At 39.0% G+C, this 26,419-nt stretch overlaps 8 protein-coding genes and 1 non-coding gene across 11 annotated transcripts; 2 read left to right on the plus strand and 7 right to left on the minus strand.

The window, feature by feature from the left end:
- The first annotated feature begins 741 nt into the window (after positions 1-741).
- On the plus strand, positions 742-10,211 carry LOC143210033 (putative tubulin polyglutamylase TTLL2). Its single transcript, XM_076426470.1, has 10 exons — positions 742-1,939; positions 2,037-2,177; positions 4,500-4,622; positions 4,831-4,934; positions 5,011-5,143; positions 5,220-5,496; positions 5,626-5,828; positions 5,915-6,178; positions 6,249-6,550; positions 6,630-10,211. Exons 2-10 carry the CDS (start codon positions 2,100-2,102, stop codon positions 6,748-6,750), a joined length of 1,605 nt encoding a protein of 534 aa, XP_076282585.1. The 5' UTR covers positions 742-1,939; positions 2,037-2,099; the 3' UTR covers positions 6,751-10,211.
- Rps4 (ribosomal protein S4) lies at positions 7,309-9,686 on the minus strand. The gene is made up of 6 exons (XM_076426480.1): positions 9,546-9,686; positions 8,839-9,097; positions 8,246-8,343; positions 7,983-8,154; positions 7,756-7,885; positions 7,309-7,491 (listed from the first exon to the last, which is right to left on the minus strand). Exons 1-6 carry the CDS (start codon positions 9,546-9,548, stop codon positions 7,365-7,367), a joined length of 789 nt encoding a protein of 262 aa, XP_076282595.1. The 5' UTR covers positions 9,549-9,686; the 3' UTR covers positions 7,309-7,364.
- Positions 8,670-8,810, minus strand: LOC143210157 (small nucleolar RNA SNORA16B/SNORA16A family). The gene has a single exon (XR_013009197.1). It is a non-coding gene; the product is annotated as a small nucleolar RNA SNORA16B/SNORA16A family (small nucleolar RNA).
- Positions 9,874-11,444, minus strand: Dera (deoxyribose-phosphate aldolase). The gene is made up of 5 exons (XM_076426479.1): positions 11,246-11,444; positions 10,948-11,126; positions 10,712-10,844; positions 10,251-10,630; positions 9,874-10,161 (listed from the first exon to the last, which is right to left on the minus strand). The coding sequence occupies exons 1-5, from the start codon at positions 11,268-11,270 to the stop codon at positions 9,997-9,999; spliced, it is 882 nt and encodes a 293-aa protein (XP_076282594.1). The 5' UTR covers positions 11,271-11,444; the 3' UTR covers positions 9,874-9,996.
- Tfiiealpha (transcription factor IIEalpha) lies at positions 11,084-25,981 on the plus strand. Its single transcript, XM_076426471.1, has 8 exons — positions 11,084-11,382; positions 16,765-16,931; positions 17,028-17,194; positions 17,398-17,526; positions 17,610-17,836; positions 17,913-18,117; positions 18,191-18,419; positions 18,506-25,981. The coding sequence occupies exons 1-8, from the start codon at positions 11,312-11,314 to the stop codon at positions 18,679-18,681; spliced, it is 1,371 nt and encodes a 456-aa protein (XP_076282586.1). The 5' UTR covers positions 11,084-11,311; the 3' UTR covers positions 18,682-25,981.
- On the minus strand, positions 11,748-14,295 carry LOC143210035 (putative ATPase N2B). 2 transcript variants are annotated; one of them, XM_076426475.1, is made up of 8 exons: positions 14,092-14,295; positions 13,624-13,999; positions 13,129-13,314; positions 12,813-13,054; positions 12,567-12,735; positions 12,347-12,487; positions 12,149-12,268; positions 11,748-12,076 (listed from the first exon to the last, which is right to left on the minus strand). In XM_076426475.1, the coding sequence occupies exons 2-8, from the start codon at positions 13,996-13,998 to the stop codon at positions 11,954-11,956; spliced, it is 1,356 nt and encodes a 451-aa protein (XP_076282590.1). In that variant the 5' UTR covers position 13,999; positions 14,092-14,295; the 3' UTR covers positions 11,748-11,953. The 2 variants fall into 2 exon arrangements, with proteins under 2 accessions (XP_076282590.1, XP_076282589.1); XM_076426474.1 differs by having other exon boundaries at positions 13,624-14,014; positions 14,092-14,292.
- On the minus strand, positions 15,136-16,425 carry LOC143210043 (rab-like protein 3). Of its 2 annotated transcripts, none has more exons than XM_076426484.1 (5): positions 16,285-16,425; positions 15,813-16,022; positions 15,593-15,726; positions 15,394-15,507; positions 15,136-15,330 (listed from the first exon to the last, which is right to left on the minus strand). In XM_076426484.1, the coding sequence occupies exons 1-5, from the start codon at positions 16,328-16,330 to the stop codon at positions 15,151-15,153; spliced, it is 684 nt and encodes a 227-aa protein (XP_076282599.1). In that variant the 5' UTR covers positions 16,331-16,425; the 3' UTR covers positions 15,136-15,150. The 2 variants fall into 2 exon arrangements, with proteins under 2 accessions (XP_076282599.1, XP_076282598.1); XM_076426483.1 differs by having other exon boundaries at positions 15,578-15,726.
- On the minus strand, positions 19,159-21,811 carry Arr2 (arrestin 2). Its single transcript, XM_076426476.1, has 7 exons — positions 21,494-21,811; positions 21,102-21,223; positions 20,713-21,012; positions 20,235-20,462; positions 19,978-20,166; positions 19,734-19,902; positions 19,159-19,647 (listed from the first exon to the last, which is right to left on the minus strand). The coding sequence occupies exons 1-7, from the start codon at positions 21,636-21,638 to the stop codon at positions 19,505-19,507; spliced, it is 1,296 nt and encodes a 431-aa protein (XP_076282591.1). The 5' UTR covers positions 21,639-21,811; the 3' UTR covers positions 19,159-19,504.
- Positions 23,895-25,902, minus strand: Akirin (akirin). The gene is made up of 5 exons (XM_076426487.1): positions 25,725-25,902; positions 24,630-24,829; positions 24,356-24,518; positions 24,205-24,261; positions 23,895-24,089 (listed from the first exon to the last, which is right to left on the minus strand). Exons 1-4 carry the CDS (start codon positions 25,900-25,902, stop codon positions 24,251-24,253), a joined length of 552 nt encoding a protein of 183 aa, XP_076282602.1. The 3' UTR covers positions 23,895-24,089; positions 24,205-24,250.
- Positions 25,982-26,419: the final 438 nt, after the last annotated feature.

The raw sequence follows: 26,419 nt of genomic DNA on the forward strand, positions 1-26,419 counted from the left end.
AGATGCTCGGTACAATAAACGTTTGAATATTTCCGCACAGTTATATGCATGAATTTTCCTTTATGTCGATCGTAGATAGTTCAAATAAACAATTTAAATGTTACTCACTAAGCAATTTTGCAATTTAAATTGTTCTCGACGTTTCGATCCAAACGTGGGCCATTCTCAAGAGAAATTTTGCGTCTGTAAAATACTGTAAGCTATAATAATTGTTCAACAAAACCGGGTAATACCAATAATAACTTTGACATACTTGCTAAGTGTAAACGAAGTATATAAATTCAATGATGGAACTTTTGAGAAAACTAATGAACTAATGAACCCCATGCCAGTAGACGTCAATCTGAAACCAAACGTCAAAACAAAGGAACGACGCCTATTGAACGATAGCCAATCAGAACACAGAGATCGATGAGTTCTCAAATCAATATTTGGCGGCAATTATGAATCATGCCGATCCACCATAGCCACTTTACATGTGCTTATAGACCATGCAGATCTTATGGTAAATTAATAATTGACATTCAGAATAAATATGTTTCTTCTATCGATCGTATTTGCTGATAATACATTTTTTAATGTTTTCGGCGCAACGGTTCGATCGTTTATTACGATAACATTTGTAATTTACAGACGCGATTCAAATAAATCTTGAAAAAGATCCAAACTAGGATCGAAACGTTGATTTTGTTTGACAATTAGCAAAGTTGATTTATAATTCGTAATAAACGATCGAGCCGTTGCGCCGAAAACATTAAAAAATTTATTGACATTCAGAATATTCGAACCAAAAATTACATGCAATTGCTCTTGTATGTGAGAGCACTAGGTGTTTAATTCATGGATGAAAAACAAATAATTTATTATGTGGAAACAGTATTTCACAGACGCGAAATGTCTCTCGAAAATGGTCCACATTTAGACCGAAACGTCGAGAACAATTTAAATGGCAAAATTGCTTACTAAATCATTAAATTCTTTATGAGTTATATGTATACATATGCGGAAATTGTTGCCGGTGCACCCTCCGGCCTTTTCTCGAAAGTTGCCTCGCGAGTCTAATTATCGTTTAAATTGATTTTCGAAATGCCGAGTTCGATCGAACGGTTTGGCAAAGAAAATTGAAGGAATTTGAGAGAGACACGGTGTTAATCGGTTCGACCCGCGAACGGCTCGAACACGGTGCTTGGTCGGCGCGGCGCGCGACGCGGCAGTTCGATTACGGTGTTCACTGTGCATCGTTTCCTTGACACGCGTGGTCGTCGGTACGTAGATCTCGCCGTTTAAACTTGAACCGTCGACACTGACACGGTTGTTCGTTGTATATCGGAGCTTTGGCGAACGTAGCGCGCCGCTGGAAAGTCGCGTGCCGGCGATAACGATCTATAAAGGTGTATCACAGCGTTGACAAAGCGAAGCGAAAGCGTGGAGGTACCGAGCCGGCGGCACAGACTTCCGGTGTCCTTGCCGTGGTCGCGGTGTCCACCGAAAGCCCATAAAAGCTGGAAAGCGACGAGGAGATCCGGCACACGGGCAATACCTGCGCACCTGCGACCAGGTCAAAGCGATTGCGTAGACCGAGACGTCCACACCGGTGCACACCAGTGAGAATCGGGCGGCTGGCTCGCTTGCGTGCGGTTCCACCGAAATATTTCACCGACGAAAGGAGAGAACCGCTCTCGTTCGACGGGAATCGTCGTCGCATCGGGCTCGAACAGAAGCCGCCGTGAAACAAATTTGATGGTACCTCGCCGCGAGACAAGGATACGCGAGGACCGCGCGTCCCATCGCCGCAACATTTGAATACCGTTCCACCGATGCCGGGACGCGGAAGTCATTTCCGAACGAGTTTCATGTCCGTTTCACATTCCCCTGAAGTTTCATGAATGGAAAGCTCGAACGATGCGACGATAGGGGATCGCGTTCCGCTTGGAAATAGGTGAGCCGTTCTACGGTGAAATATTCGCGGGCACTTTAGCCTACCGAACGTTCTCCGTTATACTCTGTTATGTACTCTGTTCTCTGATCGACAAAAGCGAGCCGTGTCCACGCTCCGTCCACTGATCGCGCGCCGGAATACCGGAGTACAATGTGTCGGCATGGCAGTGAAATACTTGGACGGGCCCTTCGTCTTCAGACTCAACGACAACGGTGCGGGACCTCATCTGCTCGTTCAGGTACGATCCGCGATTCTTTACTCCGACCGTAACGCTAGTTTTGCGTTCAAGCTGCGGATCTTTATGCAAAATCAAAATGTTTTCCATTGAGCGTGGAAAGCAGGAATTGTTGCATTAAAAGCAGCATTACAACGTTCTTGAATTTTCCAATTTCTTGATGAATGCATAAAGATCCGCAGTCTAATAATAACAGTTACATTCGCCTGTTCGTTTCTCTACATCCTGTCGTACAGTGAGTCTCTGATCGTTCGTCGCAGCTCTAGCATAAATGCTAGAGCGTTAGACTGCGATTCAGACTGCAACTTCCTTACATTTTTGTAATCTCTTCACTATTCCAAATTTCGCCAACCCATTGTTTCCATAAACGGATAAAACTTGCTTCTACATAAACGCGAAAAGGAACAAGCGACACCAAGCGGACTTCCGGCTTTAACGTTTCAACTGGCCCGGCGCAACGTGCCCTTTCAGATTCAGGGACCGCCTCGATCGGTTCCGAAAATAACAGTCGCATCTCTGGTTCCTCGAAGAAAAGATGAAGCGATCACGCGACCCGTTCGGCAAAAAGGGAAGGTGGTTCGTCTGGCAGTTAAAGCGTTAAAGACGCGAGAAAGAAGGAACGACGGGAAACGAGCACGAGCAGCTCGCCGCTCGTAAATATCGGGGATACGTCTTCGTCACGCTTTTATGTCGCTCGGAATTTGTTCGGGGCACGGTTACAAACTTAGCCCGTGTCCTTGAACTGAATACTTTTCAAGGTACGTACGGTGTACATATGCATGTGCATACCTGCAGAGTCTCGGGGCGGGATGCGACGCGCTTTTGCGTGCACCGCTTTTAGAACAGCATCGGAGCGGCTATTAAGTAAGTGCGACATGCAATAATAAAAGGGCAAAGAATAGAGAGCGCGTTCGTGGCGAGGCGCACCCGTAACCGACTCTTCCTGACTCGCACGAACCTACGAGGACGATTCCGCGGAGACGTAACCCTCTCCTCGCGTTATGCAACCGACCCCTCTTGGCTCGGAGACTGGCCTGACGCGCGCGACCCTGTAAAGTGCAGTTCCGACTTAGCAAACATCCAAAAACGATACGAGAGAAAGTTTATCGATCGAGGTCCCTAATTACAATTAAATTCGGCGAATTTCACGATGATCTGTTCAAAGATATTATTATGTAAAAATATTTTGGGAACAGTTCCCCAGAAATTGGGGAACAAGCAGAAATTTTTAAGAAATTTTCCTCAGCTGGAATCTCGCGTTGAACCACCGTGCAACAATAAATTGTGGATCATCCTGTGGTTGATTCTAGCCAGAATAGATATCTATCTAGGCTTCTCGTAAAGAAGATCGGAATCCTCGACGGTATTCGACGCGGTCGCCATCGACACGGTCGCGGAACGTATTACACAATTATTTAGCCGACGATTCTGGGTAAAGGGAGCAGGCTATCGTGATGGCGGAGCTCGTCGATCGTTTCTAATTAGAGTAGGCCAGGCACCCGTAGTTTCGTTAAGCTTCGACGTAGGAACGATAAGACGACGGCGTGTCGGCGGAAGCATCGAACATACGTTAGTTTTCCGGAATCCACGGGAACGCGAACACCAAAACGAAATGATCCGACGGATCGTGTGGTAACACAGGGGTGTAAAATGGTGTCGACGTCCTTCCGCGGCTCGGATCGATCGGCAAGTTTTAAGAAAATGTTGCACTGGCCATTATACGCGGCCGAATAATAAAAGTAGGCTACCGTGACGGCGAACACGGGGATACCGCGCCGAATTTAATTGTAATTAGGGACCTTGACTCGCTTCTGGTGTACCAGAGGCAGCCCTGCTTAATGCTCTAATAACACGACAAATAAATCAAGGGGGTGTTCCCTGCCCGTTCTGCTCGCTCGCGTGCTCCGTCGAGACTGGAAAACGTGGAATGCGTAATATCGAAGCGTTTAATCGGTGCTCTATCGGCGCTCGTCGTCCAATATCGAATGTCACGTGCGCGTCGGCGAGGAGCTTCGCAATTCTTGAATTCTCAAGTCGTATCCTTCTTAACACTTTCAGTGCCACGTCTCTGAAAAATGGGAAACAAAATTGATTATTTCTACTTGAAAAAATCACATGTGTACTTTAAATAGCAAATGAGTATCTGTGCGAAATCCAATGCAAAACGTCCAATAGATTTTTAGAAAAAAATTCTTGAACTTTCTTGCGAAACCTGCCTCGAAAACCAGAATATGCACCCTGTTAGACACGGGCTACCGGCTCGGGCTTCTCGCGACCGATCGAACTAAGGTTGCAGAGTACAAGAATGTCGCATACTTTTCGCAGGTTTGCACGGAACGCGGCTGGCGGGAATACGCTGGCGACAATAATGTATTCAAAGATCGATGGAATTTATGGTGGCGGTCCGGTGGTTTCCCGTCGCCTCATTACAGGCCGTTGCCCTGGCAGGTAATAACGCATCCGGCTCCTCTATTCGCCTGAAATTTATACGAAACTTTATGCACGCGTACCCCTGAACAGGACGCAAGCCGCGTGTAGCTAACTAGCCGGTAGTTTACAAATGATAATGGACGTAAGGTCGCTGTCTCTTACCTTCTAACGATTTCTCATCGTATAAATAAATAATATGCTAACGGAAACGACCGATTTCCCACAGTTCGTCAATAGGATTCCGAAGGGGAGTTCGATCTGCAGAAAGGACAATCTGATCCGCCACCTGAGATGCATGAAGAAGATGCACGGCTCTGTCTACGACTTCAGGTACGGTCTAGAACACGAACGACGACAGCTGGAGCGGGTGTTTGATCGTTATCAAATGTGGAATGCATCGCGTTAGTCCCGCAGGGTACAACTTGCCGTCGGAGTACACGAAATTCGCGGAGGAATGCAATCGTTGCGAGAAGGACGACAGAGTTTGGATCTGCAAGCCGGTCAGTCAGAGCCAGGGTAGAGGGATTTTCCTGTTTCGCGTAAGAACTTTTCGAGATCACCGTAGATCGTCGAAAGAACCAAATTCGAAGCGCAGTCTGTTTCCACGATGTGCAGAAGCTGAGCGATCTGACGTACGACAACACGACGGTGGTGCAAAGGTACATCGAGAATCCTCTCCTGATCGGGGGCTACAAGTTCGATCTGAGGCTGTACGTGTGCGTGCCGTCGTACCGGCCTCTGACCATATATCTCTACAAGGAAGGCTTGACGCGTTTCGCAACGGAGAAGTTCTCGTTGGAGCATCTGAACGATCCCTTCAGACACCTGACCAACTTCTCTTTGAACAAGCTCGGTCCGGGGTACGCGGAGAAAAAGGAGCGCGTCGGTTCTGGTAATAATCGATCGTCTCTCTCTCTCTCTCTCTCTCTCTCTCTCTCTCTCTCTCTCTCCCTCGTAGAATCTCCCGACGAATCTCTGAAAAGAGCGAAAGCAATCAGTGATGGAGTTGAAATCGTTGTAGGCTGTAAATGGACTTTCAGACAGTTGAGGCGGTACTTCGAGCAAGCCGGTTACTGCGATTGGTTCCTCTGGCAAAGGATCGCCTGCTTGGTGAGCCTGACGATACTGAGCCAAGCGGCGGGTATACCGAGATCTTCCAATTGCTTCGAGTTCTTTGGCTTCGACGTGTTGATCGACAAGGATCTGAAACCATGGTTACTCGAGGTTGATGTAATATGTATAGAGCTCTCTCGGCTTGCACGCGAACCAAGACGAATGTTCGTAACGTGGAGGAACCGGCATTCCAACAGGTCAATCTCAGCCCGGCATTAAGCAACGACTGCGAGATCGATTCCGAGGTGAAGAAACCCTTGCTGCACGACTTGTTCGATTTACTGGGTCTTCCGGTATGCAACACTGGACTCTCCCTGTTCACGATATGGTCGACCAGCCGCGGCAACCTCGAGATCGAAGAGTCTTCCAAATTTTCCAAGGGCCGGACCGCGAAGAAGAAGTCCAGAACCGGTCGGGAGACCGACAGTTTCGTCAATCTCTGCACAGATCTTCAACCTACTGTACGTATTGCTAAAAATGAAATAAACAGTTCACTTATTCGTTTACAAAATTTCACCTGCTTATCACCAGCTTAGACAATCAACTCTCCACGATTGTTCGAACTCGTGGGCTCGTTACAACCCTCTGTTAGTGGACAAGTACATTCCTCGCGGTTTCCGCGGCACCAACTCGGAGGACCACGATAAAACTTCGGTCTGGGACAATGGGAAGGACTGGAACACGCCCTGCACGAAGGAAGGTGGATGGGTCCGTATTTATCCGTTGACCAGAGCGAAGCCGAGCGATTCCGCGGACTACGCACCATCCTCGACTAACGAATCCTCGCGGGTCGTCGAGAAAGAAGTGAAAAACACGGTTCTTTGTATACAAAAGTACACTGGCTCTTCTAACGATTCCGTGTTATCGAACGTGCAACAGTCCTATTCTTAATCGCCGATCTTTCTCTTCCAGGTATCTGAAAGCTGCCAAACAAGTACAGAAACAGTCCGAGAAGTACAGAGACGAACAATGCAATGCGATGCTTCGGAACGCACTGGAATTAAATACCGAAATATGGCTGCCAGCAAAGTGATCGTAAAAGATCGTGAAAGATGTTCTTTACCTTTACCGCGGCTTCAAAGCGACGTCTCGTCTCGCACCCAATACGCCCTATTAACACTGTCCGATAAATTTTCACTTTTTCTTTTTGCGTTTTAATAACCAGAGATGAAGAATCATCTATCGGTTAGGTTATTGAAACACAAAATTACCGTTGGACGGTGTAATTCTTATGAAAGCATATTTAACCAGATCGTGATATTTACACCGACGCATTTTGTTTACTATTACGTCGATACTTCTTCGATAGCCAATCGTTAATAATTGTTACAAGCTATTTTTCATATAGCTATCCACTGTACTTTCGCCAGAAAATACGTGGATCATAGGGCGTCTATCGTTTAATACGACCGTTAATGCATCTCGAGTTTCGCCTTTCGAGAAAGAGACCGTAATTAGTCATTTAATGAATGTATTTACGCTAGACACGTTTCGGTCGACGGAACGTTCCCGTTCGACTGTAATGTGGTACCAACAAGAGCGCGTCCTGCGCGAACGCAATAGAAGGACGATGATGATGGAAAAGCAAATCTTTTATTCACCAAGAATTTCTCGGTTTATTGAATGTTTTTTTTTTGAAAATGTACATTAATTCACTCCTTTCGCTGCTAACCTCTTGTCGCGCTCTTCGGCGATCGATAGCTTGACACCCTTGTCCCTTGGTAAGCTAATGTACGGCTTTGTACCCCTGCCGATGATGAACACGTTGTTCAACCTGCGCAGAGTAATTCAGATGTATCAATCTCAAAATGTTCCGACATCTTTCGAATTGTTTCTGTCTCCTAAGTGGGTAATACTGAGAAGCCTACGTGAAGGCAATCAGTGACCAATATGAAGGAATTTCATTTCGGCCAATATTTTGACTATAATGTACAATTTTACGCATCATCATAGCTTCGATTAAGGCCAATACGCGAATCCATTGATGCTATTTCGCAAAATTTTTCGATTACAACGAGTACGAACAATAAAACCATACCTTGTTGCGAAAGTATGTCCTTGCGAATCCTTAATATGACAAATATCGAAGGACCCAGGGTGACGTTCGCGACTGACAACAGTACCGACACGCCCTAAATTTCTTCCGCCAGTGATCATACAGAGATTACCTATTTAAAAGAGCAAAAATGTATGAAATAGGTATATTTTTCAAAAACACATACGAACAGAACAATGTACACATAGAAATAAGGAAACAAGCATTACCCGAATCGAATCTGATCGAGTCCAAAATTTTTCCAGTGGCGATGTCCAAGTGAATGGTGTCGTTAACTTTAATGACCGGGTCCGGATAACGAATGGTCCTTCCGTCGTGTGTCACCAGGAATGGGATACCTTTAGGTCCGGTTTGAACGCGCTTTACTTTACACAGCTTGTACTATAACAGACAATACCGCAGTGTTCAAAGAAAGCGATATATATTTCGCACGGTTCAACTTTATTCTCGTTTTCGTGCCAATGACAAGTACCTTCGCTTCTTCTGCCGTAATTCTGTGGGTGGTGAAACGTCCCTTAACGTCGTAGATCAGCCGGAAGAATTCACCAGTCTTCTTGATAGTGATAACATCTGCAACGATTCGTCGACCTTAGTAATTCTAATACATAGACTCCAGGTTTTATGCATTACTAACAAAAGTGAGCAAGTGCGATTCAAAACAGCAAAAATATTAGAAGACTTTAAGACTTGAATTATTAATGAAGAATGTAAATTTATATTTAGATCCTGCATCTCGCAATTGATGCGCAAACTTTTTATTTTGCATGAACATCCGGAGTCTACTAATATACAAAGCAGTTCGTGAATCGGTTACTGCGATTAATATTTTTCTTTTCCAACGGCATTGAAAATGTAGCAGAATACTAAATGTCTATTGAAACTTGAAATTGTTACATGAATGTGCACTTTCTGGGTAATACAGAAAGAATATAATTACTCGATCTGTGACCTTAGAAAAGAACCGTTACTTGCTATTGGCCAATTTTTGACTGTAATATCTTTTGTTCGAAGATATTGCAGCTTCGACATGGCCATGAATGTAGATAAAACGTATTGTTTGCTTACCCATGAAACCAGCTGGGTAATTGGGGTCCGTACGAACTTTGCCGTCGACTCTGATTAAACGCTGCATCACAATTTTCGTGACTTCGCAGTTGGTCAAGGCGTACTTCAATCTGTTACGGAGGAAAATAACAAGCGGGAGAGATTCCCTGAGCTTGTGGGGTCCGGTGGATGGACGTGGGGCATACACACCCCCTAATTTGTCCAACATCCATGCTTTCGGCGCGTTAAGACGCTTCAAGTGCTTCTTCGGACCTCGTGCCTGGAAATTAATAAGTTAATCACTTTATGTACAATTAGTATTAAACAAACTGAAGTATACATCGACAAATATTCAAACCCGATATTGCAGCTTTTAACCTGTTTTAAGATGTCGCGATGTGTACGCTTAGGTTAAATTATCGTTCACAATGTTATCGTTATTCGATGCGTTGCACGCGATATAAAAAGAATTGTAGTTGCAATTGATATCGGACGCTAGTTTTTTATGGACGAATCGTGTCAACAAATTCCTACAGAGAAACTAACCGTACTCGCACAACCTAACCATAATTTCTTCCGAATGGAAATTCACGGATTCGAAGAAACATATTTGCCGTACTCTTTACTTGAATTGTTACAGTTCACTATTTTATCCAGTACGAAACGATACAGCACTCAAAGGGCTGGATGCAAACGGATTTTCTGTTGACAACGCACAGCGGACTTACCATCTTGGTTTTCTAAACGGAAAAGACACAAACCCGCACGGTTTCTCACCACATCAGGAAGTTGCATGCGACGCCACTGTAGCCAATATGGCGACTGTTGTGTATTGTTACGGATTTGTACTTTCGTGAATAGTTTACGCTGTTCTAAATTATTGCGCTGAATGTTACGCGTATTACGAGAATATCGAAAATATTGTGGAAAATTCTGGAAGCTCAGCTTTTCATTTCAAACAGTTTCAGAAGTTTCGATTGTATCGCGTAATAGAACAATTTTGGAGTTAATTGCTACGTGTTCAAAGAATATATAAATATATACATAGGCGAGGGCTGAAAATATGCAATTTTTTGTTTATTCACGTAAAAATAGTAGAAAAATACAAGTATACGTTCGGAAGAAGTTGACAGCGTATGCAACAAGTATCAGAAATGATACCACGAACGTGAGATAACGTTACATTGAATTTATTGTCTCGACAATGTTGTCTAATAAGCTGGATGCACCGATTCTAAATAAATCCTTCGTTAACCAGTCGTCCCCTAGTTCCGTTCGAACTAACATCATCCACTCCAAAGCTTCTTGCGATGTCTTAATACCTCCGGCCGGTTTGAAGCCAACCTAGGGTCACAGAAATTAATAATAAACATTAAAGATTAATATTGATACTACCTATTTCTTTTTTCTTTACTACAAGCAATTCCTATTACCTTTCTATTTGTTAACGAGTAATAATGTTTAATCGCACGACACATAACTATTCCGACGGGTAAAGTAGCATTGACCGTCTCCTTTCCAGTAGATGTTTTAATGAAATTAGCTCCAGCCATCATTGCTACTATGGAGGCTTTGTACACATTTTCCAAGTTCCCTAATTCTCCTGTGGCAAGTATAACCTTCAGACATATTTTATTGTTGCAAATTGTGGCGAACGATTTCAATTCCTCGTATAACTTTTCCCACTGATGCGTTACAGCCAACGATCGATTGATCACGATATCAATTTCATCGGCACCACCTTCGATGCCTATTTCAACTTCTCTGAGACGCGTCTCTAATGGAAGTTGTCCAGATGGGAAACCTCCACCTACTGTTTATTGAATAATAATTTATTATTTATTATCATTTGATAGATTTAAAGTAGAATTAACGCTATGGAATGATCACTAACCAGTAGCTCTGGAAACCTTATGATCCTTGTCAAGATCTGCCAATGCGGTCAGTGCATCTGGGAGTCTCATGGGAAAAACGCATACAGATGCAGTATGCAAAGACTCTGTGGGTTTACCAAGAGGATTCACAGCCTAAAATCATTTATTAATATTTTGATATAACCACACAATTTAACAAAGCAGGAGAAATACATTAAACTATTTATAATTCTGAATGCAATCCTAGTAGAGTCACCTTTTCGCAGACGGCTTTAACTTTAATTGGCGTATCATCCCCTCCTAACGTAGTTAAGTCTATAAAGCCTATTGCTTTCATCAACCAAGCCAATTTAGTATCTTTTTCCAGTGCATCGAGTTTACTACGTATAGAAGATATTGTTTTATCTAACAATGTTTGGTCAAAGTTCATTGTGGCTAAAAGAAAAGTTGTTAATCATATATAAATGGAGGAGTAATTGAAATATTAATAAATTCTGAAATACATGTATAGTGAAATGTTTGCAATACTGTATGTAGAATATCAAATTGCATACCACTGGCCAGTTCTTGGATATCCATTGTTGTGATGTTATTAAATATATTGTAAAATCTAAGAAAATATGTTATTGTACCTCGACTGCTACTTAACGACGCAAAAATGTGCAAACGTTACGCAAATTGGAAAGAAACGGTAAGTGAACGTGCTAAGAATATCCGTAGAATATCACTCGAAAATAAGAATTGATAACATCGCAATCATGTCGGATTTATTATTTATTTTTACGCGAGATGACGCGAGACGTAGGCTTTATCTGTATATTGTGTATTTGGTCACACGTATGCGTAATACAACGATAAAACACGATAAAATCATGAGAATACATTGAATTTCATTGTAGTTTCAAATTTTTCTATTTTTAATTTAGTACTAACTCAATATCAACGGATTTAGGAAATAATTATTTGTTTTTTAACTCGCATAAAAGTGAGGAGTAAAAATTTCCGATCAAAACTAATTGTATACGAATATATCTTTATTCACGTATTCTTTTTACAATTCCACATTGAAATAAATAAATGTTGCAGCAAAATAAATGATAAAAGACGTTGTATAAATTTTTGGTATCATAACTATTCATTTTCGATCAATATATTTGTCTATATTGAAAAATCGTATTAATAATACTTATATTTTAATGACTTGGACGAACGTAAATACTAGTCAAAAATACTATTGGAATTCGTGCTAATTTGAATTATTATTATCTATGATGTTCCCATTGCTCCCAATATTGTGCAGTTTGCATTTCGGACAGCCGTGATACAGTTCGATCAAAAGCGAAAAGTTCTTCTTCGCCGGTAAAAAGATTAGATTTGTGATCGTCCTGTAAACAAGATAACATCATAGTGTGGATATATACTGTTTGGAAAATAACAACTCAGTTCGCTTGACTTACAGAACCATGAGATATTTTTAAATCATCCATAAGCATTCTTTTCTCATCCGAATATTGGTTGTCACCTTCTGGTACAAAAAGTTTTGTATGAGGTACAGTTGCTGATATAACAACTCTTACCTAGAAAAGAGAAGTTTATTTTTAAAACGAACTGTTATGGCCATGCAATTATATGAACTGATTTGTTGATAATCTTACTTTATTGTCGTATAATGTATCGATTAATGTAATAAATCTTCTAGTTTGAGACTTAAGCCTGAAGTCTAATTGTGGCACATCTCGTATAATAACTGTGTGAAATACTTGACTTAATTCTAGATAATCGCTGGCACCGAGAGGCTACACAGAAATAAATAAAATATAATAAGAAATATTTGATTCTATATCGAATAAGAACAAAGAGATAGTGAAAACCTACTCTATCGCAAAGCTCTTCGAAAGTTGAATCAAGTACTTGACCGCACGTTCTCTCGAAAGCGACGTTACGTCCTCTTATACAAATAACACGGGACCTTACAGTATCATTTTCTTTCGAACATAAGTATTTAAAAACTTTGTCCACGTCGTTTACCGCATCTTTTCCCTTTCTACAAAAATTATTTCATATACATTTTGTCTGCAATAGAATATTTGATCTTATAGTGCGTTTATGAGATAAACGTACATGAAATAAATCTTCTCGTCGCTAAGCCCAGTTTGTAGTCTATAATCTACACCCGAATCTAATGAATTGATGATACAATAATTTTTCAGTATCTGTATAAATGGAAGAAAATTTCCTCTTTGTAATCCGTTCTTATACAAATCGTCCGGTGCTCTGTTACTGGTTGCAATTACGATCACACCGTTGTTGAAAAGCTCGGTGAACAATCTTTTCAATATCATTGCATCTGCAATATCAGTTACCTATATTGTAACAGTTTCATTAATACGTGTCATTCTAAGTCTTTCTTCTACGGTTAGTTGTTCCATAACTGAACCTGAAACTCGTCGAAACAGAGCAGCCACGCTTCTTCTGTAATGCTTCTAGCAACCGGCGGTATAGGATCGAACGGTTGAAGTTTTGTACTATTAAGGTCGCGTACAAAAGTTTTCTTCACCTCGTGTACTTTGACGTGTACATTCGCCATGAAAGCGTGGAAATGTACTCTTTTCTTGTGTTCGATCTGGAACGGCATATTCGAGAGTAGAGCTATATGGTTTGCTTTGGGTTAAAAACGATTATTTTGTGTTGTAGTGCATATGGAAAGCCGCTGTATAAATAATACCTTCCTCATAGACCAAGAGTTTTCTTTATAACATTCCTTCTGATATATATATAAAGTAAACCCTTTGCTTCGTCAATGAATTCTATGTACTACTTGTCTGAACGACTCTGAAAAATATTATGAATTGTTGTATCAGTCGTCTAAAGGCTATAGCATAACAAGGCTCCCCATGTGCATTACTTACTGGTCATGTTTAAAATAAGATACCTGACAGCAATCATAGAAAAGATCCATCAACATTGTTTTACCTCCACCAACTGCCCCATAAAGGTACAATCCTTTAGGAGGCTGCTTCCTCTTCTTACCAAGCCATTTGTCTATTAGACTAGATTCCTCCGGTTTATACCCATTGATTTCTTTGTAAATACCTTGTAAAGTTTCGGCAACTTTCATCTGATGATCATCCTTCATCAATTCTCCGCTGGTTATTTTATTTTGCAATTCAGCGATCGGCCCTCCCTTGCCCAGAATGACATCGTGAGCATATCCATGATTTTGCGTGAATATTACGGGTTGATACCGTATCAGGAAGTTGGAGAGATAGTTTTGTCTCGGAAATTTCTTTGGTATCAGACACGTCATTCTAAAAGAAAACGTCCTGAAGGGAAAAGGTCATGATTTGTCACTTGTGCACGTGTTACTAAATAATTGCCCAATCGACGAAATATAACTCACTGTTTTGCGGAAGATCACACGGCAAATACACTTTTAATTTCGATGAAATTAATCGGAACAATTAACACGTGACCGAATGTACAAATAAAAACGCCCTTACAATTAGACAGTGGCGTATTCAATGAAAAGTCACATTTGACAAACGACCAGGTAACGTGTGTTAACCTTTATATTACGTACGAAAATCGAATATATGTGGCTACCTCAGAATAGAACACGCACACCAGGAAATTTAGAAAGGTAAGTGTAAAGCAAAATGTTCAGATATTATTATCAGAATAATTAAGGGACGTGTTTAAATATATACATATCTAAAGTGTAGATTATTTCATCGTATCGTTTATATTATTCCATTATAACTCATTTGTTTAATATATCTTGCCATTGACGAACAGATATTTCGAACGTAGCGAGAAGCTGTTTTTGAAATTTTTAACTATCGCGCGCTACGCTGTGACGTAATAAAAAAAAATTATTGAGAACCATCTTTCTGCTGCCATGCATTTGCTTGCGCGTAATCCGCTTTGAAAAATTGAAAGAATCATAAACGCACGATTCTACACTACTTCTCAAGGTGTGATGTCGCTTATCGAATCTCCCCGAATCGATATTGTCGATTAATAATTTTGGGTTTCGCTATTTTTAGTGAATATTCCATTTTTTTTATATGCAACGGTAATAAATCAGGAAAGGATTGGTTACACCATCTACGGTGAACTACTAGACAACGGATGTTCCATTTGTTATTTCTAGGTGGCGCCGCTATACTCTTCTGTGTCGCTAACGATATTAGTTTCCTACGTTATCATCTTTTCAATTAAATTTTTCAGATAATTACTTTTCATTTATTATTGTTGAGTGGACTGCGGATGTTTATGTAATTTTCAATTTTTGTAGATAAATTTCAAGAAAGTGGATTAAAAATTTTACTATATTCTGTCGAATTTGATATTCCACTGTATTCCACCCTTTTCTGAAAATTTAAAGATCCGCAGCCTATTTATAAGAAATGGGAATATCGATTAATGTAACAGAAAGTTGTAATTATTTTACAAATGTTTAATCATTGTGATAAATTTTGGTGCTATATTGGGAATTGTATAACGGTGGTCTTCTCTTGTCAGGACTAATTCCTTCTTTCGACGAGTAATAACGTCTTTCGACAACTTTATCAAAAAATCGGCTTAGTTTTACAGACGAACTAGAACCAGCAGCCAATGACCTCACTTGACGACAATCCTACAAGGCGAAACCGCATCATTAGCATCCAACCGCTTTAAGTAAAAAATATAATTGACATACCAAAAATATCTCATCTGCACCACATTCTTCCGCAATAGTCGATGAACGTCTGTGGACGCTTGATCTTACTTCCGCGACCAAGTCCAATTTGGTACCAATGACTAAAATTGGTATCTGCAACAAAAAAAACGTTATTTTTAATGACATTATGCCTTTATGCCTGCTATGAAAATGTTTCTAGTACCTGAGTAGAACCCACAAATTTTTCAGGATCAAAGTCATCGAACGGTTTCACTTTCATGTAATTGCTGTCTTTACTTAAAACTTCTTCCAGCCACTTTTGAAGGTTCTGCTGTGATTTTCTATTTGTTAAATCATGGACCAGTATTATACCTGCATTATGGATAACAATATTTAATTAGTAAGTCCCTAAACCAAGCTTACCATGTAAGTACTTGTAGAACATTTTGAATGTCTACCATTTGTGGGATTATAAAAAACAGATCTTGTATTTTTATGATTTTGACTGCCACCGATATCCCATAATTCAACAAAATATCTTCTCTGATTAGGAGTTCCTTCCTTGTATTCGTGTAATTTAACTTCCACTGAACAGCCTATAGTCCACGAGGGATTAGGAATTGTTTGCTGCTGACATATTAAATGCGTCAGTGATGTTTTTCCAACACCTGAAAATGATAAAATCGAAGGAATGCTTTATACATTCATAAATAAACGCAACAGCCTTAGAACCCGTAAATTTCAATAAAGAAACATAACAAAAGGCAGAATATAGTATCCCACTGGATTGAAACGATAAATTGAATAAAATATTGTTCTGAAATCATGTTATAATACGGATCTTTATTATTGTAATTGTTACAGTATCAATGACAGTACTAATAAATATATGTCAAAGAACAATAGAACTGTTTTGAGTAATATTCTTACCAGAATCACCGACAACGATAATTTTAACTTTATCTATCGCTGCCATTAATAATTTTCTTGAAACCGTAGTCAAAGATGTATTTACTTATTCTACACTTCTACCGTTTGACAGGTAATCATTTGACAATTTTGTATCACGAGTACATAACCTCACAAATAACAGCAGTTATAAACAAGCGTCAGTCAGGACAGTAATATTTTATCGTTCTAAAACGATTGATGAAATTATGAATTCCGCGGCTTTTTTTATTAGTGTTCTTGCGGGAACGCATGTTTAGTATTATGATCTATATTTTAATATACTTTTATCGACACTTGTTTTAAATATTTTCTGAGAAAGATATTATTTATAAAACCTTGAAGGTTAGTACTCCAAATTTATAAATTATATTATTGGTAATATCGCGAGCGCGAGGTACGTTCGTATAAGTAATTAATATTAAATAACACGAACGTTTCAACTCTGTTTACAATCTTCAGCAATTCCAATAATATCTCGCTGTATGTACCAACAAGAAAAATGAGTGGCGAAGAACGACTTGTTACAGAAGTTCCAAGCAGTTTGAAACAATTAGCACGTTTGGTAGTACGTGGATTTTATACAATAGAAGATGCACTGATTGTTGATATGTTAGTCAGAAATCCATGTAAGCCGAAAGTTCAATATATTCTCTACGCATGTTTGTAGTATTGTACGTAAGATCGTATCGTAACTAATAAAATTCTACATTTCACGGAAACAGGTATGAAAGAAGATGATATTTGCGAACTTTTGAAGTTCGAACGTAAAATGTTAAGAGCTAGGATATCCACGTTAAGAAACGATAAATTCATACAAGTTAGATTGAAAATGGAAACTGGTTCGGATGGAAAAGCACAAAAAGTCAACTATTATTTTATAAACTATAAGGTAAGTTTTAATTTTATGCATTTATGACAAAAATCAGTCGGTGTAATTCAAATCAGTAAAAACATTAGAAGAATTTTAAAACACTGTTATGTTATTTTCAACTTATTAAACGTATTAAGAAAGAAAAGAAATGTCTAATTCACTCGATCCGCTGTCTAATTATTATTTACTTATTAAAGAAACTATCATATGTATCTGTTTAGACTTTTGTAAATGTGGTTAAATATAAGCTAGACTTAATGAGGAAGAGGATGGAAACAGAGGAAAGAGATGCTACGAGCAGGGCAAGTTTTAAATGTACAAGTTGTTTAAAAACGTTCACTGACCTAGAGGTAAATGATTGAATCCTACATTGTTTATTGTGCGCATAAAAGAGAAGAGAACAGGAAATATTTATTAATGTAATATAATGTAGGCAGATCAATTGTTTGATATGGCCACTGGTGAATTTAGATGCACCTTTTGTCGCGAAGTAGTGGAAGAAGATCAATCTGCGCTTCCGAAGAAAGATTCAAGGCTTTTGTTAGCCAAGTTTAACGAACAATTAGAGCCCCTTTATATTTTACTACGGGAAGTAGAAGGTATCAAGTTGGCTCCTGAAATATTAGAACCGGAACCAGTCGACATAAACACCATTAAGGGGTTTGTATTTTGTTTGATTATATTGTCTGTTTTATAAAGATATACGTATTGTAGCTAATTTGTAATTTTTCTCTAGTATCGACACAAGAAAATCAAGCAGTCTAAGAGCACCTGGTGAACAATGGTCTGGCGAAGCTACAAGATCAGCAGGATTCATGGTAGAAGATACCAGAGTAGATGTCACAATCGGTGACGAATCCGCCGATGATAATGCGGCGAATAGGAGAAAGGAAAGACCGATTTGGATGATGGAAAGCACAGTTATCAATTCTGATTCACAGGTATACTTCTGATTGTTGTAGCGGTATTTATCTTTTCTTGGAATGCATTGCTAATAGCCTGTCTAATCTCTAGCCGGACGGAATAAACACGCAAGAGAATATACTAGATAAAGCTGCAGCCACTGCCACTAATGCAACCATAACAAATAATAAGCAGGGTGAAGATATTATGTCTGTGTTGTTGGCACATGAAAAGAAAGGAGGAACGAACGCCGCAGCCGCTATTAAGTCTGTGTTGCCTCAAGAATCTAGCGATAGCAGCGATAACGAAGAAGTCGCTGAAATGCAAACGATCGACACAGGTATGTTATAAATATATTTGTTTATATGTTGTCATCAAGTTGGTGTTTTATCAAGGAAGTGAACACACTTTTTAATAATTGTTTAGGAGAAGTGGACACGATGGATTCGGAAGACGATGACCTGGTACCGACGGTGACAGTTGCAGGAAAAACTGTTGCAATCGGAGATGTGAACGACACATTGATCGCAGAGATGACTCCGGTAGAAAAGGAAGCGTACATTCAAGCATATCAAGAATATTATTCTCATATGTATGACTAGACAGAATACAGTCAGTGTTGTTAGGTATTTAATGATGCTATTCAAGACTGAATGGTTACTAAGATCCTTGTAATATTTTGTATAGTCATCAAATATATAATTTTCTGGGATTGGTAAAAGTTGATGTTCTTTTCTCTTGGACAGAGAGTTGGGTATTCGTTGGTTGACACGTATGAAAGTAAAAGAAATGAAGTTCCAGACATCCGCATCTTGCAGTATTTATATTTTTCGTCTAACATATAGATTATAACTCAATAATGTCATCAGTTTGTAATAAATGAACATTTACAGACACGTTATAATCACAATTAGTCAAAATTAATAGCATACATGTCACTTCTGGTAAGGCGGGAAAGTTTAAACTTAGCCGAATATAAAGTATTTATTAAGCTTACTTTGAATTATTATTTTTTTTGTTTGTCTTCACGAGAATTTCTAGCCGACCACCACCATCGGATAGAAATTTCAAGACGGTACACATTTTTTGTTATGGTACTTTTCGCTTTTTTTTGTACTTTTTTTGGGCACACTTTTTTCTCACATTAACATTTATTTACTTCCGCGTGACGCCGCCGCGCGCGCACGTTAATCGGTACAGATATTATATTTACCTGCTGTACCGCTTTATTCATTCTTTGATAGTTCGATGTAACTTACATCAAAAGAATCCTAGAGACGACACGTTCTATTTATATACATTATATTGTACTATCTACTTATTTTAATACAATTCTATTTGATTCTGAATTAAATGTAGACTATATTATCTATTCTAGAATCTAAGATTCTTTTGACGTAAATCATTTGCCTTTTCGAAGATGATCTATTCTGGTTCGTTCAGACGCAGACGGGCAAAGTCTTCGAACACGATATTATCGTCGTCGTCGTTAGAGTAAGAATTCTCGTAACGTGTCCGATCCACGCTCTTGTTCTTCTTCAGTATGGCCCTTTCTTTTTCCGCAGCTCCTGAAGAAACAAAAAAAATATATTACACATTTACAATATAAGCTAAACAATTAGTTTTCATAGTGACATTATTAGTTAGTATTTACCTGGTGCCGGATGCATTAATTTAAGTGGTACATCCGTAACCAGTTCACCACCCAAGGTACCACAGTTCAATTTCACCCTCACAGAGTACGAGATGACAATACCCATAGCTTCGTTAGGAGCTTTACCCTCGGCAACCATAGTCGAAGATGCAAGGTTCACATCGTCGTCCTGAATCAAATAAGGAAGTATAGCGAGAACAATGTAAAGTATAAAGACTTTTTAATAATGTCTCTTTGTCTTTACTTTCAGATGTCCGTCAAGAGCAATGCCACGTCGATCTTTGTTGCTGCTGGCTAATGGCACAAGATAAAACTGTTTCGTGAAAGATGCACCAGGAGTAATTGGACAGCCCTCGCGTGTTTCCAAGCTTGCTACATTCCTGGAGAATTGGGTATTGACCATTGTTACCTCGCAATGTTGAACCACAAACAACTGAAACAATCATAATGATTAAATGCATGACACAGACGATACAGTTTCAAAGCCTACAGATTAAATACCTTGATGTTCTTCACAGCTTTCCGAGAATTATTGGTAACTATGACGGTCGCAGCTACCTTTTCTCCATGATAGTAAATTTCCCTGTCCAGCGTAACTTCGAGATTTAATTTACCCTGAGAGAAAGTGAATCCTTTGGAAACCAGAGAACTGGGTAGTTTACGTCCTCTCGTGGGTGGGGCGTACTGCAATTTTTTTATCGCTAGTGCTACAGATGATCGTTTGTGTCCCTGTTCAAATCATTTTACACTCGGTTTGAATGTTCTGCGATGAATGCGAGTAAATAGGTGATCAGTAGACTGCGAATGTTTATACAATTTTTTTAGGCAAATTTTAAGACAGTGAGATCAAATAAAATGCAATCTTCAGTGGTAATAGCCTTTGTAGATATGAATTTAGTATTTTTTTACAATTTCCAGAAGCCTTAATGCATAAAGATCCGCAGCCTAGCAATCAAATTCGAATAGTTACGCTATGTACCTTGTCTTCTTCGTGTTCGCCGACGTATATTCTGATGGTATATTCTACTCCCAAAGGTTTTCCCATATCGTCGTCGCCGGGTTGCAGTGTGACAGAGCTGGGTGAGCTCTGTGGGAATTGGAATAAGAAAGGATACGCGTTCGCACCGAGTCTCTTCAGGAGACGTTCCTGCACAGGTGTCATGTCTTGTTTCTCTTTTTTAATCGGCACTATTTGCTCGCGGCATAAGACGAGTTCTTTGCTGAATTTGACACCCATGACCTCGTCCTCTTCGCGGCCATAGCGGAAAGTTGTTGTCACCTAAATAATATATAGATAAGTTCGGACTAGCATTAACAGGATTAATTAACTAGGATCAATATTCGAACGAGCAAGACTTCAATTTTTACCTGTCCATAAACCTTCCGTCCTTGAAGATAATCGGTTTCAACAACGACAATGCCATCGATGGGATCTACGCTTTCTAGGTGATCGATGAAATCTCTTTTGCCAAGGTAAACCGTGACTTTTCCTACAATTAGTATGAAGACATAACATTTACGTTTGTCGAAAATTTTCGAGTATTTTAATTAGACAATAACTGACTATGTGCAACTTGAAACTGTAGAAACATTGGAAGAAAATTTGAGAGTATCAATGTATTACAATTATTAATGAAAGAAAGAAATTTTGATTCAGCTCTTGTATCTTGTAATTGATACACGAACTTTTTATTTTGCATAAAGATCCTCTGTGTGTGTCTAATTATAATATATCTTCAACGCTATGTTATTTCGCTTACCATTTGGAGTAGTCTTCTTGTATACCTTGATGGCTACAACGTAAGCCAAAAACAGGAGAGGAAACATTTGGCACTTTTTTTTTGTTCCAATCAAATGAAATAACAGGAGTTTGTTTCCCGCCCAGAAGTGACAGTCTCTTAGCATGAACAGGGAACTTCATATAGTCTCGGAAGGGCTTCTTGAAGCCATACTACTATAATAGCATTATTTTATTACCAGAGTTAGATAATAAGATTAGAACACACATGTAAGTGGTTCGTTACGTGCATCGAAGAGCTGATTCAGTAGCTCGTGCACATTCAACCAGGAAGGTGATTGAAATTCAAAAGTTGTGCGAAATTTTGTTTGTATATTCTTCTTAAGTGCATGGATCGTCGTTTTGTAAATATTTGTAAAAACTGAAGTATTCGTATCACGGGATACTGAAATTATCTCGAAATTCTTCGCAAAAAATGGAGAACGATTTAGTTTACTACTATATGTGTGTCTAAGTACTAAGTATCTATCTATACGCACGCTCAGAGATCAAAATAAAGAAGTACACATGATCAGTCTTAGACTTATATTTATTTCGATAATAAGTGCTTACATAATATAATATGGAGGTATTTTAATTGAAATCAAAATCCCCTGAATGACTGAGGAATCACTTCGGTGTATTTTTCACAAATTTTTTCTTAAATGGTAAACAATAATATCTATTGTTTCTCAAGTAGGTATTACTTATATCTTTAATTAACTAAAGCCACTTGAATTTCTTTCTTCTTTCACATTCAGTAGTCGATAAACACTTGGTATATTATTTACACACTATCGTGCAAACACTATTTAGTAATGTGTTCCCAAAATCGTTCTGGTAACTGAAAGACACCATTTTTGTGAATGAATAAGGCAAATGCTAATGCCCTTCTTCGAAATGTATTTTTTCTTTATAAATGGAGAAACAATCGATTTTCGGATACACGAGTCTCTTAAATATATAGTAATAAAACGAATTTGCAAGACGCCGACACGGCTTCTTCGGATTTAACGTTTCTTGACGTTTATGCGTTTCTTTTTTTCTTTCGATATGAATAATTTCATGCGATAACAAAAAAAAAGAAAAATACATGCAGCAATCGAGAAAACCTGATTCGAATTAAATACAAAACTATTTGGTTTCTTTGAAGTAAAAAAGAAGAGAGAAAAAGACCAAAATTAAACGCAAGAAAAAAACGAGGTACAATATAAAAACGAATGACTATAAACTAAACAATTTTTAAGGTCCGTAACACACAGTTAAGTAATATATACTAGAATTATCGCGATAAATATGTCTAATAATAGGCACAGTTAAAGTGTAGGTATATATATGTTCATTATTTACTGCTTTATTATGCTACAGAATGTCGTTGCTACCAGGGAACAGAAATATTAGCAAAATTTTATGAAATCTTTATTTCAAATACTCATTCTTGACAATAGGTTCGTACAATGCTATATACCATATACGTTCCTGTCCCTTCCTTTACAAATCTTCGTATTTGAATTCTTTAAATAAGAAAAAATTGTACTAAAGAGAAATTTATGATACGTACAAAAGTTTAAATAAATGTCACTTTCTTTTTTATGGCAAACAAATGACGCATGTGAAATTGTTCTTAAGATTTTACAGCTCGATCTCGTTCGATCTCCAGAGAAGTAATCAAGATAGCTTTTTTATATCCGAGTTAAGTTGATCATTTTATTCTGCGAAGTTCGAACACATCAATATTTAGGGGAATGTTGTTCGCAATGGTAGATCGTACATGTACAATGGTAGTCGTACACGTAAACTAAAAAAAAAGAAGAGTTTCATAATTGCAAAAATAAAATTTATCTAAATATGTAGAATGTGCTTGTGTGTTACGATTTACTTTACGGAGTAAAGTATAATTAAAAAAAACCATGGAAACAGCTTTCCCCGGAATAAGGTTTCGTAAAAGCTTTCTTTCCGTACTCGGTGCTTTCTCCCTTGAATACTTGCATGTACATTTCCACATTTCTGCGTTACAAGAGTATTTGTCATTACGTATAGTTGAGCGAAACGTAATACAATCTGTCGTTAGAACAACAAAGAATAATTTATCGTTATTGTTCGATGGTTCGTAAGGCTAATCGATAATTTGCAAGAAATAAACGATCATCCGATTCCAAAGAATTTCGTGTGATGTTACAGAACCCTGGGCAAGTCAAAGACGTTTCTCGGCTCCTTACATCAAGCATGGTTATGCACAGTGTGCAACTTCTATATGTATTAACATTTGTACATAACTAGAATCTCGGTACAGTTCCCTGATACCAGCGCATTTCTAATATCAGCCAGTACAAATATTGTTAGTTCATGTAAATTCAATAGTATACACTGTAGATTTTTTCGTAGTATGATTGCTGTTCTTGCAAACCTACTAAACTTACGTTGCTAATTTTCTTTTTCTTTTTTTTTTCGTTTTTACCAGACAGATTTTTTAGATGTAAATTATAATATGAATTTTCATAAAGACATTTTCTTGAACGAGGCGATGCTGCTTACCTCATTTGAAACTTCAAGCAAAATTTGTCTCACACAGTAGAAATCTACAATAACAAGTCAAACAATACAAAATCGTGTATAACGATAATTAAAGAAACGATCAACTTATTTTAATCTGTAGAAATAAGACAAGCTTGCGCATATATGTGCACATCTCACCTAATATTCTTCACAGAAACATGTTCTTATAAATAAGAATCTTGTTTTAGGATAGATCTAAAACACAGAAATAATCGAAATAAAACAAACGATCTCAAAACACAATCAATCATTTGTCTCGTAAACTATTTTCATGTAGTCGTTCACTTACAACTTGGCGCTGCTGCAGATTCGAATCTCTTCTGTATCTGATCGTAGGTGAATTTGACAAAAGCATCGTATTGCTCGGACAGCTTCATATTTAGAATCTGATCGTATTCTTCTCGAATTTGTGTTTCTTGTTCCTTAAGCATTCTCTCGCAAATCAAGCCAACCTTGAACACAATCGATTACTAGATACAATTTCATATTAACGACATTTACGCTATTAGACAAAATCGCGAAGTACTTGGTATTTATTTATGTCGAATTGTGTTCGTAAATACCTGTCTGAACGTGAATAAGGGTTTTTCCTTTCCACTAGGGCTATAACTATATGAATTTGAACCGCATGCAGATGGGCTTGAAGGACTAGCAGGGCCTTCCATGTCCGAAGAGTCACCGTTATTAGTTTGTGGGCTAAAATGTAATTGTTTGCGTCGATGCAGTCTTCGGATTTCTTCTCTTATATTTGCAGCCATTTTTTCTATGTACAAAACGAAATCGTTATCAATCGGTATATTTTATTTCCTTAGTCATTCCACTTAACCTAGTTGATACGAATTTATAAAGCAGTTACCTAACACGGCATCCAGAACTAATCGAACGTTCAAATTCTGTCATTATAATAAACTCGAAGAATTCAAAACTAACATACACTATAGCATAAATTTGTATGAAAGCAAATTTAAAAACACGATAGGCGTAACGTCGAAAACGGACGCGAACAGGGTGTCTCGGTATAACAATCGAGAGGAAGGGGCTACATAATTCTATGTGAAAAAGAATAATTTTAAAATATATCACGAAATTTTTTTTTCGTAAGCGGATCCGTTCTCAAGGAAATCGAGTTTGAAAAGTTGCGAAGCATGCGTGCTGTTGAATGGGCATCGTCTCGTCATGATTTACTGTATCTATCTACTGGCGTGTGCTTGACAAAATCATTAAATTCAATTATCGTCGAGAGAAAAAGTTCTATTCTATGTTTTCAGTTGAACTTGTCCGATTGAATCCTTTTTCCGGTTACGCTGTAAGTATTGGGGCTCCGTTTGTACAAATAAAAAAGAAGAATAAGTTTGACTCCCCGATGTCCGTTACTACATTACCATATGATTTACGCGTCCCCTCCCCTCCCTCAGCAAAACGCCCTATCTCATCGCATCCCCCCTTTAGAAACGTCGTGAATTCAAGTTTTAAATCGCTGGAATGGCCTCCTAACCACCCCTTCTCTGCCGTCACATTGTAACGAGGAAATAGACAGAAATGAGGGGCGGAAGGGAGGGATGGAGGAAGACAGGGAAAGAAAGAAAGAAAGAAAGAAGGGAAGAGAGAAAAAAGAAGAGGAAGAAAAAGAAAAATGGCCGTGGCGTATAGTTAATTACCAGGCGTCAGTTTGTGAGCTACTTCACCGAAAGGCGAAGGGTTTTGTGGTCTGGAGTTGGCTTGCGTCGATGTACCGGGCGAAACACACATCGGCACGCATCTTCGTCGTTTACTGGGACGACCATGACTATGCACCGGGTCGAACTCCAAAGATCTCTTTAAAGTGGCGCAGGCCATTTCTGCCGTTCACCGTCCTGGCTCACGACTGACACCCACGGATTATTATGGGCTTAGCCCGCGAGCAACGAATGATTATGCCGAAAAATACAGCAAAACCACCGTGTACGCGCACCGCCTGAACAGTTTCTTCGAATGCACTCCGACTGTTCTAGCTTCCTTCGAGCCGATCTCCTCGGATTCCGTTCGACTCGGACAAGGCTGCACCAAAACAAACACTGCGGTAAAACAATATGGCTGGCAACCACGGCACCACAGTTTCACAGTTCGTCAGCTAGGAACGACCACGGAACGAATGTCTCGAGCCCTCAGAACACCATCTTTTCACTGGGCCACCGCTTCTGCATTCCAAAATGTATACGTCGCAGACTCGCCACCGAACACGAGCTTCTCGCTTCTGATTGGTCGAGACGTTGCACGATGGCGAGCCTGTGCATTTCCTTTCTATAACTTGTTTCAGGGAAAATCCTCTGTACCGTCCAATCACTCGACGCACACTATAGAACAGGAGAACATA

This window comes from Lasioglossum baleicum, chromosome 6 (assembly GCF_051020765.1).
Source record: "Lasioglossum baleicum chromosome 6, iyLasBale1, whole genome shotgun sequence".
NCBI lineage: Eukaryota > Metazoa > Arthropoda > Insecta > Hymenoptera > Halictidae > Lasioglossum > Lasioglossum baleicum.

What these genes read in the sequence shown, in the direction of transcription:
- LOC143210033 (XM_076426470.1), top strand. Translation starts at nt 2,100, where the DNA reads ATGGCAGTGAAATACTTGGACGGGCCCTTCGTCTTCAGACTCAACGAC. An exon ending in GACCTCATCTGCTCGTTCAG is followed by an intron (nt 2,178 to 4,499) that starts GTACGATCCGCG and finishes TACTTTTCGCAG; the next exon opens with GTTTGCACGGAACGCGGCTG. An exon ending in GGCTCTGTCTACGACTTCAG is followed by an intron (nt 4,935 to 5,010) that starts GTACGGTCTAGA and finishes GCATCGCGTTAG; the next exon opens with TCCCGCAGGGTACAACTTGC.
- Rps4 (XM_076426480.1), bottom strand. An exon ending in TTACCCAGCTGGTTTCATGG is followed by an intron (nt 8,344 to 8,838) that starts GTAAGCAAACAA and finishes GAATCGTTGCAG; the next exon opens with ATGTTATCACTATCAAGAAG. An exon ending in TTACGGCAGAAGAAGCGAAG is followed by an intron (nt 8,155 to 8,245) that starts GTACTTGTCATT and finishes TGTCTGTTATAG; the next exon opens with TACAAGCTGTGTAAAGTAAA.
- Dera (XM_076426479.1), bottom strand. Translation starts at nt 11,270, where the DNA reads ATGGATATCCAAGAACTGGCCAGTG. An exon ending in TTAAAGCCGTCTGCGAAAAG is followed by an intron (nt 10,845 to 10,947) that starts GTGACTCTACTA and finishes AAATGATTTTAG; the next exon opens with GCTGTGAATCCTCTTGGTAA. An exon ending in ACTCGTTAACAAATAGAAAG is followed by an intron (nt 10,162 to 10,250) that starts GTAATAGGAATT and finishes CTGTGACCCTAG; the next exon opens with GTTGGCTTCAAACCGGCCGG.
- Tfiiealpha (XM_076426471.1), top strand. Translation starts at nt 11,312, where the DNA reads ATGTTATTGTACCTCGACTGCTACTTAACGACGCAAAAATGTGCAAAC. An exon ending in ACGCAAATTGGAAAGAAACG is followed by an intron (nt 11,383 to 16,764) that starts GTAAGTGAACGT and finishes TACAATCTTCAG; the next exon opens with CAATTCCAATAATATCTCGC. An exon ending in TATGTTAGTCAGAAATCCAT is followed by an intron (nt 16,932 to 17,027) that starts GTAAGCCGAAAG and finishes TCACGGAAACAG; the next exon opens with GTATGAAAGAAGATGATATT.
- LOC143210035 (XM_076426475.1), bottom strand. Translation starts at nt 13,998, where the DNA reads ATGACGTGTCTGATACCAAAGAAATTTCCGAGACAAAACTATCTCTCC. An exon ending in GACGAGAAGATTTATTTCAT is followed by an intron (nt 12,736 to 12,812) that starts GTACGTTTATCT and finishes TAATTTTTGTAG; the next exon opens with AAAGGGAAAAGATGCGGTAA. An exon ending in TCGAAGAGCTTTGCGATAGA is followed by an intron (nt 12,488 to 12,566) that starts GTAGGTTTTCAC and finishes ATTTCTGTGTAG; the next exon opens with CCTCTCGGTGCCAGCGATTA.
- LOC143210043 (XM_076426483.1), bottom strand. Translation starts at nt 16,330, where the DNA reads ATGGCAGCGATAGATAAAGTTAAAATTATCGTTGTCGGTGATTCTG. An exon ending in TATCGTTGTCGGTGATTCTG is followed by an intron (nt 16,023 to 16,284) that starts GTAAGAATATTA and finishes TATCATTTTCAG; the next exon opens with GTGTTGGAAAAACATCACTG. An exon ending in AATTTGTGGGTTCTACTCAG is followed by an intron (nt 15,508 to 15,577) that starts GTACTAGAAACA and finishes TTTTTGTTGCAG; the next exon opens with ATACCAATTTTAGTCATTGG.
- Arr2 (XM_076426476.1), bottom strand. Translation starts at nt 21,638, where the DNA reads ATGCTAAGAGACTGTCACTTCTGGGCGGGAAACAAACTCCTGTTATTT. An exon ending in GACGGAAGGTTTATGGACAG is followed by an intron (nt 21,013 to 21,101) that starts GTAAAAATTGAA and finishes TATATTATTTAG; the next exon opens with GTGACAACAACTTTCCGCTA. An exon ending in GCGAACACGAAGAAGACAAG is followed by an intron (nt 20,463 to 20,712) that starts GTACATAGCGTA and finishes TGATTTGAACAG; the next exon opens with GGACACAAACGATCATCTGT.
- Akirin (XM_076426487.1), bottom strand. Translation starts at nt 25,902, where the DNA reads ATGGCCTGCGCCACTTTAAAGAGATCTTTGGAGTTCGACCCGGTGCAT. An exon ending in AGCTCACAAACTGACGCCTG is followed by an intron (nt 24,830 to 25,724) that starts GTAATTAACTAT and finishes TTTTGTACATAG; the next exon opens with AAAAAATGGCTGCAAATATA. An exon ending in CCTTATTCACGTTCAGACAG is followed by an intron (nt 24,519 to 24,629) that starts GTATTTACGAAC and finishes ATTGTGTTCAAG; the next exon opens with GTTGGCTTGATTTGCGAGAG.